This window comes from Pelophylax lessonae, assembly GCF_965119305.1.
Source record: "Pelophylax lessonae genome assembly, chromosome: 4".
In the NCBI taxonomy this organism is placed as follows: domain Eukaryota; kingdom Metazoa; phylum Chordata; class Amphibia; order Anura; family Ranidae; genus Pelophylax; species Pelophylax lessonae.
Genome location: NC_138771.1, coordinates 653,758,486 through 653,774,182, shown reverse-complemented (window position 1 = coordinate 653,774,182; position 15,697 = coordinate 653,758,486). Strand labels below are relative to the sequence as shown.

Genomic DNA, 15,697 nt, shown 5'->3' with positions numbered 1-15,697 from the left:
TCATGGGGGGGGGGGGGGGGGGGGGGGGTAGTTGAAATCATGAAGTACCCTGGTCTTCTCGCTGTCATAAAGAAACAAAACCAGAATATTCCCTGGGCTTCTTATCACCAAAAGAGAGAAGTTGAAACCAGGAAGTACCCTGGTCTTTTCATTGTCATAAGGGGGAAAAGTTAGACCAGCAAGTACCCTGGTCTTCTCAATACAGTCAAAGGAGAGAAAGCTGTAACCCAAGTAGCAAGCACTCTGGTCTTATCATAAGGAAGGAAGACAAAACCAGCAAGTACCCTGGTTCTCCCGTTGTCAGAGGGAGCTGAAACCAGGAAGTACTTTAGTCTTCTCATTGTCATGAGGAAGAACCTGAAACAGGAAGTACGCTGGTCCTTTCGTTGTTCTAAAAGGAGAAAATTAAAACCAGGAAGTAGGCTGGTCTTCTCATTATCATAAAGGAGGAAGATGAAGCTAGGAAGTAGCATGGTCTTCTCATTATCATAAGGGAAGAAGATGAAGCTAGGACCCTGGTCTTCTAATTATCATAAGGGAAGAAGATGAAGCTAGGACCCTGGTCTTCTCATTATCATAAGGGAAGAAGATGAAGCTAGGACCCTGGTCTTCTCATTATCATAAGGGAGGAAGATGAAGCTAGGAAGTGGCCTGGTCTTCTCATTGTCATCATAAGGGAGGAAGATGAAACTAGGAAGTAGCCTGGTCTTCTCATTATCATCATAAGGGAGGAAGATGAAGCTAGGAAGTAGCCTGGTCTTCTCATTATCATAAGGGAGGAAGATGAAGCTAGGAAGTGGCCTGGTCTTCTCATTATCATCATAAGGGAGGAAGATGAAGCTAGGAAGTGGCCTGGTCTTCTCATTATCATAAGAAAGGAAGATGAAGCTAGGAAGTAGCCTGGTCTTCTCATTATCATAAGAAAGGAAGATGAAGCTAGGAAGTAGCCTGGTCTCATTATCATAAGGGAGGAAGATGAAGCTAGGAAGTAGCCTGGTCTCATTATCATAAGGGAGGAAGATGAAGCTAGGAAGTAGCCTGGTCTTCTCATTGTCATAAGGGAGGAAGATGAAGCTAGGAAGTAGCCTCGTCTTCTCATTGTCATCATAAGGGAGGAAGATGAAGCTAGGAAATAGCCTGGTCTTCTCATTGTCATCATAAGGGAGGAAGATGAAGCTAGGAAGTACCCTCGTCTTCTCATTGTCATAAGGGAGGAAGATGAAGCTAGGAAGTAGCCTGGTCTTCTCATTATCATCATAAGGGAGGAAGATGAAGCTAGGAAGTAGCCTGGTCTTCTCATTGTCATCATAAGGGAGGAAGATGAAGCTAGGAAGTGGCCTGGTCTTCTCATTGTCATAAGGGAGGAAGATGAAACTAGGAAGTAGCCTGGTCTTCTCATTGTCCTAATAAAGGAGGAAGATGAAGCTAGGAAGTGGCCTGGTCTTCTCATTATCATCATAAGGGAGGAAGATGAAGCTAGGAAGTAGCCTTGTCTTCTCATTATCATAAGGGAGGAAGATGAAGCTAGGAAGTAGCCTTGTCTTCTCATTATCATAAGGGAGGAAGATGAAGCTAGGAAGTAGCCTGGTCTTCTCATTGTCCTAATAAGGGAGGAAGATGAAGCTAGAAAGTAGCCTGGTCTTCTCATTGTCATCATAAGGGAGGAAGCTGAAGCTAGGAAGTAGCCCGGTCTTCTCATTGTCATAAGGGAGGAAGATGAAGCTAGGAAGTAGCCTCGTCTTCTCATTGTCATAAGGGAGGAAGATGAAGCTAGGAAGTGGCCTGGTTTTCTCATTATCTTCATAAGGGAGGAAGATGAAGCTAGGAAGTAGCCTGGTCTTCTCATTATCATCATAAGGGAGGAAGATGAAGCTAGGAAGTAGCCTTGTCTTCTCATTATCATAAGGGAGGAAGATGAAGCTAGGAAGTAGCCTGGTCTTCTCATTGTCCTAATAAGGGAGGAAGATGAAGCTAGAAAGTAGCCTCGTCTTCTCATTATCATCATAAGGGAGGAAGATGAAGCTAGGAAGTAGCCTCGTCTTCTCATTATCATCATAAGGGAGGAAGATGAAGCTAGGAAGTAGCCTTGTCTTCTCATTGTCATAAGGGAGGAAGATGAAGCTAGGAAGTAGCCTGGTCTTCTCATTGTCCTAATAAGTGAGGAAGATGAAGCTAGGAAGTGGCCTGGTCTTCTCATTATCATCATAAGGGAGGAAGATGAAGCTAGGAAGTAGCCTGGTCTTCTCATTATCATCATAAGGGAGGAAGATGAAGCTAGGAAGTAGCCTGGTCTTCTCATTGTCCTAATAAGGGAGGAAGATGAAACTAGGAAGTAGCCTGGTCTTCTCATTATCATCATAAGGGAGGAAGATGAAGCTAGGAAGTAGCCTCGTCTTATTGTCATCATAAGGGAGGAAGATGAAGCTAGGAAGTAGCCTGGTCTTCTCATTGTCCTAATAAGGGAGGAAGATGAAGCTAGGAAGTGGCCTGGTCTTCTCATTGTCCTAATAAGGGAGGAAGATGAAACTAGGAAGTAGCCTGGTCTTCTCATTATCATCATAAGGGAGGAAGATGAAGCTAGGAAGTAGCCTGGTCTTCTCATTATCATCATAAGGGAGGAAGATGAAGCTAGGAAGTAGCCTGGTCTTCTCATTGTCCTAATAAGGGAGGAAGATGAAACTAGGAAGTAGCCTGGTCTTCTCATTATCATCATAAGGGAGGAAGATGAAGCTAGGAAGTAGCCTCGTCTTATTGTCATCATAAGGGAGGAAGATGAAGCTAGGAAGTAGCCTGGTCTTCTCATTGTCCTAATAAGGGAGGAAGATGAAGCTAGGAAGTGGCCTGGTCTTCTCATTGTCCTAATAAGGGAGGAAGATGAAACTAGGAAGTAGCCTGGTCTTCTCATTATCATCATAAGGGAGGAAGATGAAGCTAGGAAGTAGCCTCGTCTTCTCATTGTCATCATAAGGGAGGAAGATGAAGCTAGGATGTAGCCTGGTCTTCTCATTGTCCTAATAAGGGAGGAAGATGAAGCTAGGAAGTGGCCTGGTCTTCTCATTGTCATCATAAGGGAGGAAGATGAAGCTAGGAAGTGGCCTGGTCTTCTCATTATCATCATAAGGGAGGAAGATGAAGCTAAGAAGTAGCCTCGTCTTCTCATTGTCATCATAAGGGAGGAAGATGAAGCTAGGAAGTAGCCTGGTCTTCTCATTATCATCATAAGGGAGGAAGATGAAGCTAGGAAGTAGCCTGGTCTTCTCATTATCATCATAAGGGAGGAAGATGAAGCTAGGAAGTAGCCTTGTCTTCTCATTATCATAAGGGAGGAAGATGAAGCTAGGAAGTAGCCTGGTCTTCTCATTATCATCATAAGGGAGGAAGATGAAGCTAGGAAGTAGCCTGGTCTTCTCATTATCATCATAAGGGAGGAAGATGAAGCTAGGAAGTAGCCTGGTCTTCTCATTATCATCATAAGGGAGGAAGATGAAGCTAGGAAGTGGCCTGGTCTTCTCATTGCCATCATAAGGGAGGAAGATGAAGCTAGGAAGTACCCTGGTCTTCTCGTCATAAAAGAGGAAGTGTAAACCAGGAAGTACTCTGGTCCTCATTATTACAAGGGAAGAAGCTGAAACTAGGAAATACATAGTTACATAGTTAGTGAGGCTGAAAAAAGACACAAGTCCATCCAGTTCAACCTATGTGTGTGTGTGTGTTTGCCTTCAACCGTACATTGTATACCCCTGTATGTTGTGGTCTTTAAGGTGTCCATCCAATAGTTTTTTGAAACTATCAATGCTCCCCGCTGATACGACTGCTTGCGGAAGAGAATTCCACATCCTTACCGCTCTTACAGTGAAGAACCCCTTACGCACTTTAAGGTTAAACCGCCTTTCCTCTAGTTTTAGTGAGTGGCCACGTGTCTTATTGTATTCCCTTACTCTAAATAGTTTGTTCCTTATGCTAGGGTCGCCAGTACAGTATTTGTAATACCTTGATCTTATGATCACATGAGAGGAAGCTGAAACCAAGAAGTACCCTTGTCCTCTCATAAGGGAGAAAGTTGGATTTAGGAAGTACCAAGGCCTTCTCAGTGTGATCATAAAAGGAAGTTGAAACCAAAAGTATCCTGGTCTTTTAGTTTTAGTCCTAAGAGAGGAAGCTAAAACCAGGAAGTACTCGTCTCCTCGCTATCATAAGGGAAGAATGTGAAACCAGGAAGTACCCCGGTCTTCTCATTATAAGGGAGGGAATCAAAATCAGGAGGTACCCTGGCCCTTTCATTGTGATAAGGGAGGGAGTTGAAATCCGCAATCATCCTGGTCTTTTTGCTGTCATCATAAGGGAAGAAGCTGAATCCAGGAAGTGCCCTGATCTTCTTGTCATAGGAGAGGAAGCTCAAGCTGCTGGCAGGATCATTAGGTAATTGGAATATAGGGATAATAGAAATGGACACATAGGGAATACTTCATACCTATAAACTAAAACCGTATATGCAACACTGTAATATGGGTTTATTGACACTTTAAATAAACGAGTGTAAAGCAGCCATCCTGAAGAGGATACATGTGAAATGCCAAACACTGGAATAAGTGAGATTAAACCATTCTAATACATAATGCAGGAAAGCAATAGGAACGGCTTACTTTCTTCAGACAATAGTCACAGCTAAGGATCGCCGTGTCTGGAACAGATACGATTACCATCTTTCCATTTCTACTGTTATGTATTATTTAATAAGAGAGATTCAATCTGGCTTGTGAAATACTTGGCACTCCTGTCTATCCTCCCTCCTCTAAGCCTGCCTTAACAATACACCATCTGCTGCTCCCACAAATTTTCTCAGGTCTGATTGCTGCAGGTGTTGCAGCACAGAGGGAACAATAGATGGCCAAGCTGTTCTGTTCCATTCTCTGTCCTTCACAGGAAACATGATGGGAGGGGGGGACAGGAAAGGAAGAGAGCAATTCAGGAGGATAGCAAATAAAATACACTTCAAAATCGAAAGGCAATTTTTAAACATATTACACTATTGTTTAGTTCAAGTAGCCAACACAAGTAAATGCATTAAAAAAATATATTCATATATCTTAAAAACCGCTTACCTGGCCTGTATGGGGATACCAGGATGCTGCATGACGTGCATATCGGGATGCCCCCATGGCTGTGGCGGACCGTAGGCTGGGCCACCGGAAGTGCCGGAATATTGCATGTCGTAGCCGCTGTGATAAGGGTCAGAGCTGTGATCGTCCCTAAGAAAAAAGTCAGATGAACAACAAAACAGGGGGACAAGGCTGGCCCTCACGCCGCACGCGCACACAGGCGGGACAAGGCTGGCCCGCGCACACAGGCGGGACAAGGCTGGCTCGCGCACACAGGCGGGACAAGGCTGGCTCGCGCACACAGGCGGGACAAGGCTGGCTCGCGCACACAGGCGGGACAAGGCTGGCTCGCGCACACAGGCGGGACAAGGCTGGCCCGCGCACACAGGCGGGACAAGGCTGGCCCGCGCACACAGGCGGGACAAGGCTGGCCCGCGCACACAGGCGGGACAAGGCTGGCCCTCACCCGCTGCACGCACACACAGGTGGGACAAGGCTGGCCCTCACCCGTTGCACGCACGCACACACAGGTGGGACAAGGCTGGCCCTCACCCGTTGCACGCACGCACACACAGGTGGGACAAGGCTGGCCCTCACCTGCCGCACGCACACACAGGTGGGACAAGGCTGGCCCACACCCACACACACGGGGGACAGGGCTGGCCCTCACACCCACAATGCACAGTGGTACAGTCCTCCGTTGCACGCACGCACACAGGTGGGAAAAGGCTGGCCCTCACCCGCCGCACACACACATAGGTGGGACAAGGCTGGCCCTCACCCGCCGCGCACACACACACATAGGTGGGACAAGGCTGGCCCTCACCCACCGCGCACACACACACATAGGTGGGACAAGGCTGGCCCTCACCCGCTGCACGCACACACAGGTGGGACAAGGCTGGCCCACACCTGCCGCACGCACACAGGTGGGACAAGGCTGGCCCTCACACAGGTGGGACGCACACACAGGCGGAACAAGGCTGGCCCTCACACACACACAGGCGGGAAACGGCTGGTCCTCACATGCCGCACGCGCACACAGGCGGGACAAGGCTGGCCCGCGCACACAGGCGGGAAAAGGCTGGCCCGCGCACACAGGCGGGAAAAGGCTGGCCCGCGCACACAGGCGGGAAAAGGCTGGCCCGCGCACACAGGCGGGAAAAGGCTGGCCCGCGCACACAGGCGGGACAAGGCTGGCCCGCGCACACAGGCGGGACAAGGCTGGCCCGCGCACACAGGCGGGACAAGGCTGGCCCGCGCACACAGGCGGGACAAGGCTGGCCCGCGCACACAGGCGGGACAAGGCTGGCCCGCGCACACAGGCGGGACAAGGCTGGCCCGCGCACACAGGCGGGACACAAAGGCGGAACAAGGCTGGCCCGCGCACACAGGCGGGACGCACACACAGGCGGAACAAGGCTGGCCCACACACACACACACACACAGGCGGGAAACGGCTGGCCCTCACATGCCGCACGCACACACAGGCGGAACAAGGCTGGCCCTCACACACACACACACACAGGCGGGAAACGGCTGGCCCTCACATGCCGCACGCACACACAGGTGGGACAAGGCTGGCCCTCACCCGTTGCACGCACGCACACACAGGTGGGACAAGGCTGGCCCTCACCTGCCGCACGCACACAGGTAGGACAAGGCTGGCCCACGCCCATACACACACGGGGGACAGGGCTGGCCCTCACACCCACAATGCACAGTGGTACAGTGCTCCGTTGCAAGCACGCACACAGGTGGGAAAAGGCTGGCCCTCACCCGCCGCACACACACATAGGTGGGACAAGGCTGGCCCTCACCCGCCGCACACACACATAGGTGGGACAAGGCTGGCCCTCACCCGCCGCACACACACACACATAGGTGGGACAAGGCTGGCCCTCACCCACCGCACACACACACATAGGTGGGACAAGGCTGGCCCTCACCCACCGCACACACACACATAGGTGGGACAAGGCTGGCCCTCACCCACCGCACACACACACATAGGTGGGACAAGGCTGGCCCTCACCCACCGCACACACACACATAGGTGGGACAAGGCTGGCCCTCACCCACCGCACACACACACATAGGTGGGACAAGGCTGGCCCTCACCCGCTGCACGCACACACCTGCCGCACGCACACACAGGTGGGACAAGGCTGGCCCACGCCCACACACAGGGGACAGTCACACCCACAATGCACAGTGGTACAGTCCTCACCAGTCTCTTCTCATACGCTTCTGAGGGGGGCTCATGTCGTGGCGAGGAGGAGAGAACCTCTCCCGTCTGCTTCTGTCATAATCGCGGTACTCTCTGCTCCTCCTCTCCCGTCCTCGGTCCCATTCTCTGCAGGATGCAACATAAGAAAAAAACATTTAAATGACAATACAGCGAGACTGCTTGGCCCCTTGTCAACTTCATGAACTCCGGGTGCAAATTTCTAAATAGTATTATAAAAGTCAGTTCCTGTCTTTAACAAATGTGGTCGTCTTTTTGCTAACAGTGTAGCATTTCCAGGGCTGCGTGTACATCCAATGTACTTTAGGTGGACTGGTCACCGCTCTTCCCTCTTCTTCCCTGGCCACTAATTATGTAACTTCTCCATTGTAGTACATTTCCAACACTGGAGCAGTAATGGCTGTAGTGGGACTCCCAGTCTGTCCCACCCACTGTCACTGCCTGAATTGATTGAAAGGTCAGGAGACTCCTGGTCTGTCCAGCCCAACGTGACAATACACCTTGACTGAAAGGCCAGGAGACTCCCGGTCTTCCCTGTCCACCATGATGTCATAACTTTGGCTGACAGGAGAGGAGACTCCTGGACTTCCCCGTCCACCATGACATCATAACTGGACTGACAGGAGAGGAGACTCCTGGTCTTCCCCGCCCACCATGACATCATAACTGGACTGACAGGAGAGGAGACTCATGGTCTTCCCCGCCCACCATGACATCATAACTGGACTGACAGGAGAGGAGACTCCTGGACTTCCCCGCCCACCATGACGTGATAACTGGACTGACAGGAGAGGAGACTTCTGGTCTTCCCCACCCATCATGACGTGATAACTGGACTGACAGGAGAGGCGACTCCTGGTCTTCCCCACCCATCATGACGTGATAACTGGACTGACAGGAGAGGAGACTTCTGGTCTTCCCCACCCATCATGACGTGATAACTGGACTGACAGGAGAGGAGACTCATGGTCTTCCCCGCCCACCATGACGTGATAACTGGACTGACAGGAGAGGAGACTCGTGGTCTTCCCTGTCCCCCACAATGTCATATCTTGACTGACAGTAGCGGAGAATTCTGGACTGTCCAGTCCAGTGTTTCTCTACCTTTTTTCAGTCAAGGCACCCTTTAAAAATGATGGGCAGTCTCGAGGTACCTCATTCTAAAATGTAAAAGCTATTCTAATCGTTTTACATATTGCATCAACATCCACAAGTTCAAGTAGGACACCCAACATTAGAGGAGATTTATTCTTCCAAAGCAAATACACTTTTGCAAATTGGTTCTGACTAGTATTCCAATGTTCCTCTTCTCCCCCAGTTTTTCTCCATCACTCAGCTAATGTGACCCCCTACGCTGATGAGAGGGGCAAGGGATGGTCAAGCAAGGATGCTATGCAGGGGATGGACAGCCTCCTTATCAGCTGATGATGCCATTGTTCGTTAAGAGACCCTGGCAGCTAGAAGGTTGTAATGGTGCACAATGCAAACCTGTGACTTTGTGTAACTAAAAAGGCAGCCGCCATCCACACGCTGGCTTGTACACAATTTTTGGACATTTTGCCAAGGCACTCTTAGAAAAACCTCAAGGCACCCTGTTTGAAAAAGGCTGGTCCCAGCCCACCGTGACAACACACCTTGACTGAAAGGAGGGGAGTCTCCTGAACTTCCCTGTCCCAGGTGACGTCATAACTTGACTGACAGGACAGGAGGCTCCTGGGTCTGTCATACCCACTCACTCCTGCTTGGCCACAAACATGCCCATTTTGACTAAATCATTGGAATTGTACGATACAGGGATGGTGAACAGCAGGGTGGATAAAAATGTTATGATAAAAAAAAAAAGATTTTTTTTTTTAATTAAATCGGATTTTTTTTTCCCCACTAGGATGACCGGAATCCCTTTTGCGCCCATTCTGCGCAGGAGTCTTGGCAGAAGCTTGAGAGGAGGAAAGGCGTAAATCAGAATGCACCGACTCCAAGGAGCAACGAACGGAACGTGCCTGTGGCTTCGGCAAGAGCATCCCGAGACCGTACCACAAACCTCTACACTTTCCTGTTGAGGCGAGAGGCCAACAAATCTACCTCGGGAGTACCCCACTGGAGACAACTGATGAAACACCTGCGGATGAAGTGACCTTTCCCCCCTGGTCCAACGCCTGTCGACTGGAGGAAATCCACCAGCCAAATTTTCACCCCTGGAATATGTACAGTAGAGAGGGCTGGAACGATTTGTTCTGCCCACCTGAGAATGCCATGTACTTCCCCAGGCCACCTCTTGTGCCCCCTTGGTGGGTGACAAAGGCCATGGCTGTGGTGACAAAGGCCATGGCTGTGGTGACAAAGGCCATGGCTGTGGTGACAAAGGCCATGGCTGTGGCGACAAAGGCCATGGCTGTGGCGACAAAGGCCATGGCTGTGGCGACAAAGGCCATGGCTGTGGCATTGTCTGATTGAATCCGTACCAGACACCCCTGGAGACTACTTGTCCAATGAGCTAGACAGTCTGATCGCTCGGAGCTCCAGTACATTGATCGGTAGCCTGGATTCTTCCAGAGTCCAGACCCCCTGAGCACACTCTGTGCCGAGGACGCCTCCCCACCCGGACTGGCTGGCGTCCGTGGCGACGACAGTCCAGTACAGGGGGAAGAAATTATATTCCCAGACAAAATGCCAGAGAACACAGCCACCAAACTAGGGACCCCGTTGTACTCACTCAACAGGATCAGATCGTCTAGAGATGGAGGATCCTTGTACAATTTCACCAGAATCTCCTTTAGCAAAGATCTCGTGTGGAACTGTGCCAACGGAACCACCTCGAAGGTAGACCCCATCAGGCCCAGGCCCAGCACCAGCATGCAAGTCCGAAGAGATAACCGTCAACTGGACAGCAGAAGCTGAATTGCCTCCTGCAATTTCTGAAGCTTTTCCAGAGGAAGAAACACTCTGGCAGAGGCAGAGTCCAGCGTCAGACCCAGATAGTCCAGGCTTGTGGATGGAACCAGAGCAGATTTCTGAAGACTCAGAATCCATCCGAATTCCCTCAGAGATCACAGAGTAATCTCCAAGCTGGCCAACACTGCAGATTCTGCTAGAAAAAGCAGATCGTCCAGATACCCCAGTACCACTTATCCCCCAAGCAATGCTAGCACCGGGGCCAATACCTTTGTGAATACCCGAGGAGCAGAGGCCAGACCAAAGGGTAAATGCCACAAACCGATAACGCTCCTCGCCCATGGCAAAGCGGAGCAAGCGCTGGTGGGCAGTACATATCGGGATGTGCAGGTGTCGGCGTCCTTGATGTCGACGGAAGCGAGGAAATCCCCCAGATTTAGGGACACCTCTACCATGCGAACAGACCTTCTGTACCCGCAGTTAAGCGCTTTGAGGTCCAGAATTGGGCGCACCTTCCTTCCTGGGAACTGTAAACACGTTTGAGTAAAAACCTTAAAACGTTCCAGTGTCGGAACCGGCACAATCACCCCTTGAAGAAAAGTCCTGCACTGCCCCATAGAGATCCCCTAAGCGATCTGGGGACAAGTGCAAGTTGAAAGGAAAGAACCTTTCCGGAGGATATGATTGAAACTCGATCTTATAGCCAGAGCAAATGACTTTGTGGATCCACTTGTCCTGGATCAGGGAGGTCCACGGATCCGGAAACCAGCGAAGAGGTCCTCCCACCCAAGATAGGGGCGAGGGCACCCCTACATGCAGAGGAAGACTTATCCGCAGGTCTGGTAGAAACGCCTCATGGCTTGCCGGACCAAGACCTCTTAGAACCCCTGAAGGGCCTTGTCTTGAGACCCTGAGGGATGAAAAGGCAGTTTGTGAGCTGAAAAGAAAGGCGCCAGTCTGCGACAGGACTATTTACCCTTGGAAGCCTGAGGAAGAGTACTCTTTCACCCTTTGAGGCCCTTGATGATGTCATCTAAGAAAGCACCAAACAGGCGATCACCCACAAATGAAAGATTAGAAAAGGCCTTCTTAGAAGCCTGGTCCGTAAACCAGCATTTCAGCCAGATAATACGCCGCAAAAGTACCGCTGAGACAGTCAGTCTAGAAATCAAGGGAGCGGCATCCAAAGAGGTGTCACAGAAACTGTAGCCCATGGACCAACTGATCCACCAGCTTCGCAAAGGCAGGGGGGAAAGAGGAACACCTTTGCCGCTTTTGAGGACCTGTTGGTGCCAAAGGTGACCTGCAACTCCCATGTTGCGTTAGATGCATCCTCCTCTAAGTTTTCCCGCACTGATACAATCAGAGCATCCACTAGCGCCTTTTCATGTGCGGCTAGAGGAGCAGAGGAACCATCCTCATTATCTGAGCATACAGAGTAACTCGCATCCGCGGCAGCCGAATCAGATTCTGGATCTGATGAGAGAGGAAACAGGTGAAGGTGGGGGACGCTTCTTGCTAGCCCGTTTGCCCAGGACCAAATCTACCTTAGACAGCAAGGACTCCAGGACCACTGTCAACGCAGTCAGTTTTTGGGACCCGGAGGGCCGACAGCCTCTGAGAGGGGATCAGGTGGTGAGATATGCTCCAGGGACTCCATGAATGGAGGGGGAAACAGAAGAAGTGCAGAATACTGTAGGGCAGTGGTCCTCAACCCTGGCCTACAGGGCCCACTAACAGGCCAGATTTTAAGTATTACCTTGGGGAGATGCAGACTAGAGTAATGCAATCACTGAGCAGCAAATGATATCACCTGGGATGTATTTCAGTTATCTTGCAAATCTGGCCGGTTAGTGGGCCCTGTAGGCCAGGGTTGAGGACCACTGCTGTACGGGACACCCCACCGCGCTGTCGGCACCACAAGGCCCAGCACAGAGCACTACCACAGCAATAGCAGAGAGGGAGAGAGAAAACGCCACAAAAGGACTCGCCACCACTGATCAGGTACTCACAGCCTGAACTGCACACCATGCGACAATCAGGAAGAGGAAAATCCAGGGATCAGCACTAGAGGCCGAGGAAGGGCTCCCACCCCTGAATCACTGCCCATCCGAATCCAAAAACATGGCCGCCGCTATTTTCAATGGGAAACCACAGGAAAATGGCAGCAGAGGCTGCACAAACATGGCAGCCAATCTGTAGCTTAAAAGGCTACAAGAAAATGGCGGCACCCGGGGGACCCCCAACACCACAAAAAAACGATCCCTTCAGGGCCCCGGCAGGCCTACCCCCAAAGGAACGATCGGTCGCCGGCGGTATGCCCCCCACCTCGATCGCTCCAGTGCAACACCCCAGGCCAACCTAAAAAGGTATGTCCACCCCGGGAGGGGGCAAAGTGGGCAAATGGGGGGTAAAGGCTTGCATTAGACCATAAAGAAGGGGGGGGGGGGGGGGGGACGACATTGACTGGGAGGGAAGGGAACCCAGGGGTCCGACCTTGGGACCCACATCCACCCCAAAACCCTGGGGTGGGGGGGCAGCTACTTATCACACAAGAACCATGGTAGGCACCGCTTTGGACAGGACACCGCTCCATCGTAATGTGGGTGCTGTAAGCCAGGAGGAATCGCTGCGACTCAGGCTGAAGCCAGTTCATATGCGCCCTCACGAGAGGTTTACCTCACAGGCCAGCCCCCGTCCAGTGGGGCTATGTTGTGGCCGACCTAGCGTAGAGCTGCAGTCTGTACGCGCTCACTGGTTGGACTGGAGGGACCTTAAGGATCTAGATTTTCCAGTTCCTCACCCTCTCCGGCAATTGATTGTAGATCTTAAAGGAACAAAATAAAAAAAAAAAACAGAGGAAAAAATTGCCAGGACCAGAGATCCCAGCAAGGAACGAGGTCCTTACTACTGACCAGGCAGAAAAAAACTGAATACCTATAGCAGAGAGCGGGAGTATACCCCCTGGGACTGCCCCGTAGGCGTAGTCACGTTTTTGTCTGCCTAGTGTACTACTCCTGTAGGGGGCAGTACAGTATAACCATATAGTCATGAAGATGAGGAGCTGTGTCCGTCAATGAACCAAAGAGAAAGTAGTCTTTTACATGTATGGACAGCTTAACCACTTGCCGTCTGCTCACTAGAGCTGTACTGCAGCAAAGTGGCTCTTGTAGGTCTGACGATGTAGACCTAAGTCGGCAGACACTCCCCCTTCTCGGCGGAGGCTTGCTCCCGCTGTATTCAGTCACAGCGGGAGTCGGGCCAGGGGAGGAGCAGTGGCGATCGCCGCCGCTCTTCCCTGATCGTCGGGGAATCGAGTGTGGAGATCCGCCTGCTTGTGTAAACAGAGGGGGCGGATCTCCTAAGTGACAGGCAGGGTCAGATTGCAGGGTTCAGCATAGCTGAACCTGCGATCTGTCCCTGTGTCACTCAGTCACCTCCCCCCACACATGTCAGTAAGCACCAGGCATACATTAACCCCTCCCTCTCCAATAACAATTAACCCCTTCCCTGCCAGTGTCATTTTTACAGTAACAGTAAAGCATATTTATAGCACTGATTACTGTAGTAATGTCACTGGTACCCCCAAAAGTGTCAAAAATGTCAGTCAAGGGTCCGATCTGTCCGCCTCAATGTCGCAGTCCCACAAAAAAAAAAAAAAAAAACGCAGATCACCGCCGTTAAAAAAAAAAAAAAAAAAAAAAAAAAAAAAACACCAAAAACGTCAGAAATCTTTCCCTTAGTTAGTAAACGCAAAAACTTTTGTGCAAACCAATCAAAATACGCTTATTGTGATTTTTTTTACCAAAAATATGTAGCAGAAAACAAATTGGCCTAAAATGATAAAAAATTTTGATTTTTACATTTTTTTGGGGGGGAATTTCATATAAAAAAATGTGAAAAATTTTATTTTTTCAAAATTGTCGCTCTTTTTTTGTTTATAGCGAAAAAAAGTAAAAATCGCACAGGTGATCAAATACCACCAAAAGAAAGCTCTGTTTGTGGGAAAAAAAGGACGTAAATTTCGTTTGGTTACGGCATCGCACGACCGCGCAATTGTCAGTTAAAGTCGCACAGTGCCAAATCGCAAAAAGTGGCCTGGACGGAAGACAGCAAAATCCTCCGGTGGTAAAGTGGTTAAAGGGTTTCTCCACCTAATCTAAAACTACTTCCCATCAGCCTCCCCTCTCCTCCTACCCCCACTGCACTTCTATACCTTTGCTTAGAATCATCCGACACCCATATCTGCTAGTGCACTGATCTGATTGGTCAGCGCTGTCACATGACTGGTGACCAAGGACTGCAAGCTATTGCACACAGTAGGCTGCTACACAGCCTTGGAAGCCTTTGAGCAGCATACTATGCGCAATAGCTCGCAGTCTTTGGTCAACACAGTCATGTGACCAATAAGAGTGTCTGCCTAGTTCCAGGACAAAAAAGGAAAAATCCTTATTGGTCAGCTGTGTCACATGACCTCAGACAGTGCACACATTATGCTGCTACACAGCTTCTGGGGCTGTGTGCAATAACGTGGTCACATGACAGGAGCTGGCCAATGAGGGGCGTTTCCTTTTGTGCTGGAAGTAAGCAGAGACTCTCATTGGTTAACAGCTTGTCAAGAAACCAATATTGGATGGGATAAAAATCCTTGTCTGACATCACAGAAGAGGGCGGGAACTTCCATTCCTTCCACTCTTTCTAGGGAATGCAATCGAAGCAGCTGCATCGTTACTGGGCTCCCCAATCAGATGGAGGAGGAGCCTGGTAATGACGGGGGGTGGACCACCTTCCCCCACCTGTATACTGTATAGCCACTTCTACATTAAAGAGAATGGCCAGCTGCAAATGTTGATACTGGGATGTCCTGCAGGTATCCTCCCAGTATAACCAATCAAACTTCACAATGTCACATGACATCCTGGGCCCTCCATTGAGCTTTCAAGAGAAAGGCACCCCCTAAAGCCGGGATCCTCAAACTATGGCCCTCCAGCTGTTGTGGGACTACACATCCCATGAGGCATTGTAAAACTCTTCACATGATGGGAATTGAAGTTCCTGAACAGCTGGAGGGCCGTAGTTTGAAGACCCCTGATCTAAAGCTACACCGTCCAATCGGATCCATCACCTGTCACTCCAGTCGTCTCTCCTCCTCTCATCCCGCTCTCTGGAACGATCGTAGTCGCTCCTCTCCCTCCTGAACTTGTCTCTGCGGCGACGGTCGTATTCATCATCGCTGTCCGCCATTGTTGTACGATTGGATGGTGCTACGAGGAACAAAAAAAATAATCAGTTCAGATCTTCCTTCCTAAAAAGAGATACTTTGGATATAAGTGTGGGGGGGGGGGGGGGGGGCACTCCTCACATCAGAGTTTCTCCCATCACCAGACAAACCTGTGGGCGGAGCCAACACAATGCACAGCAATGGAGACGTGTAAAGAGGCCCCTATTGGTTGCCACC

The 15,697-nt window shown here is 50.3% G+C and overlaps 1 protein-coding gene across 1 annotated transcript in view; it reads right to left on the bottom strand.

Moving 5' to 3' along the window:
- The window catches only part of SRRT (serrate, RNA effector molecule), a gene marked incomplete at its 5' end in the record, with an annotated part of 54,606 nt that extends 39,123 nt beyond the window's left edge, over positions 1 to 15,483 (bottom strand). Inside the window, 3 exons of the mRNA XM_082254669.1 lie at positions 5,103 to 5,249; positions 7,330 to 7,455; positions 15,365 to 15,483. Coding sequence (XP_082110795.1) covers positions 5,103 to 5,249; positions 7,330 to 7,455; positions 15,365 to 15,483 — 392 coding nt within the window. The remainder of the gene's footprint in view (positions 1 to 5,102; positions 5,250 to 7,329; positions 7,456 to 15,364) is intronic.
- Positions 15,484 to 15,697: the final 214 nt, after the last annotated feature.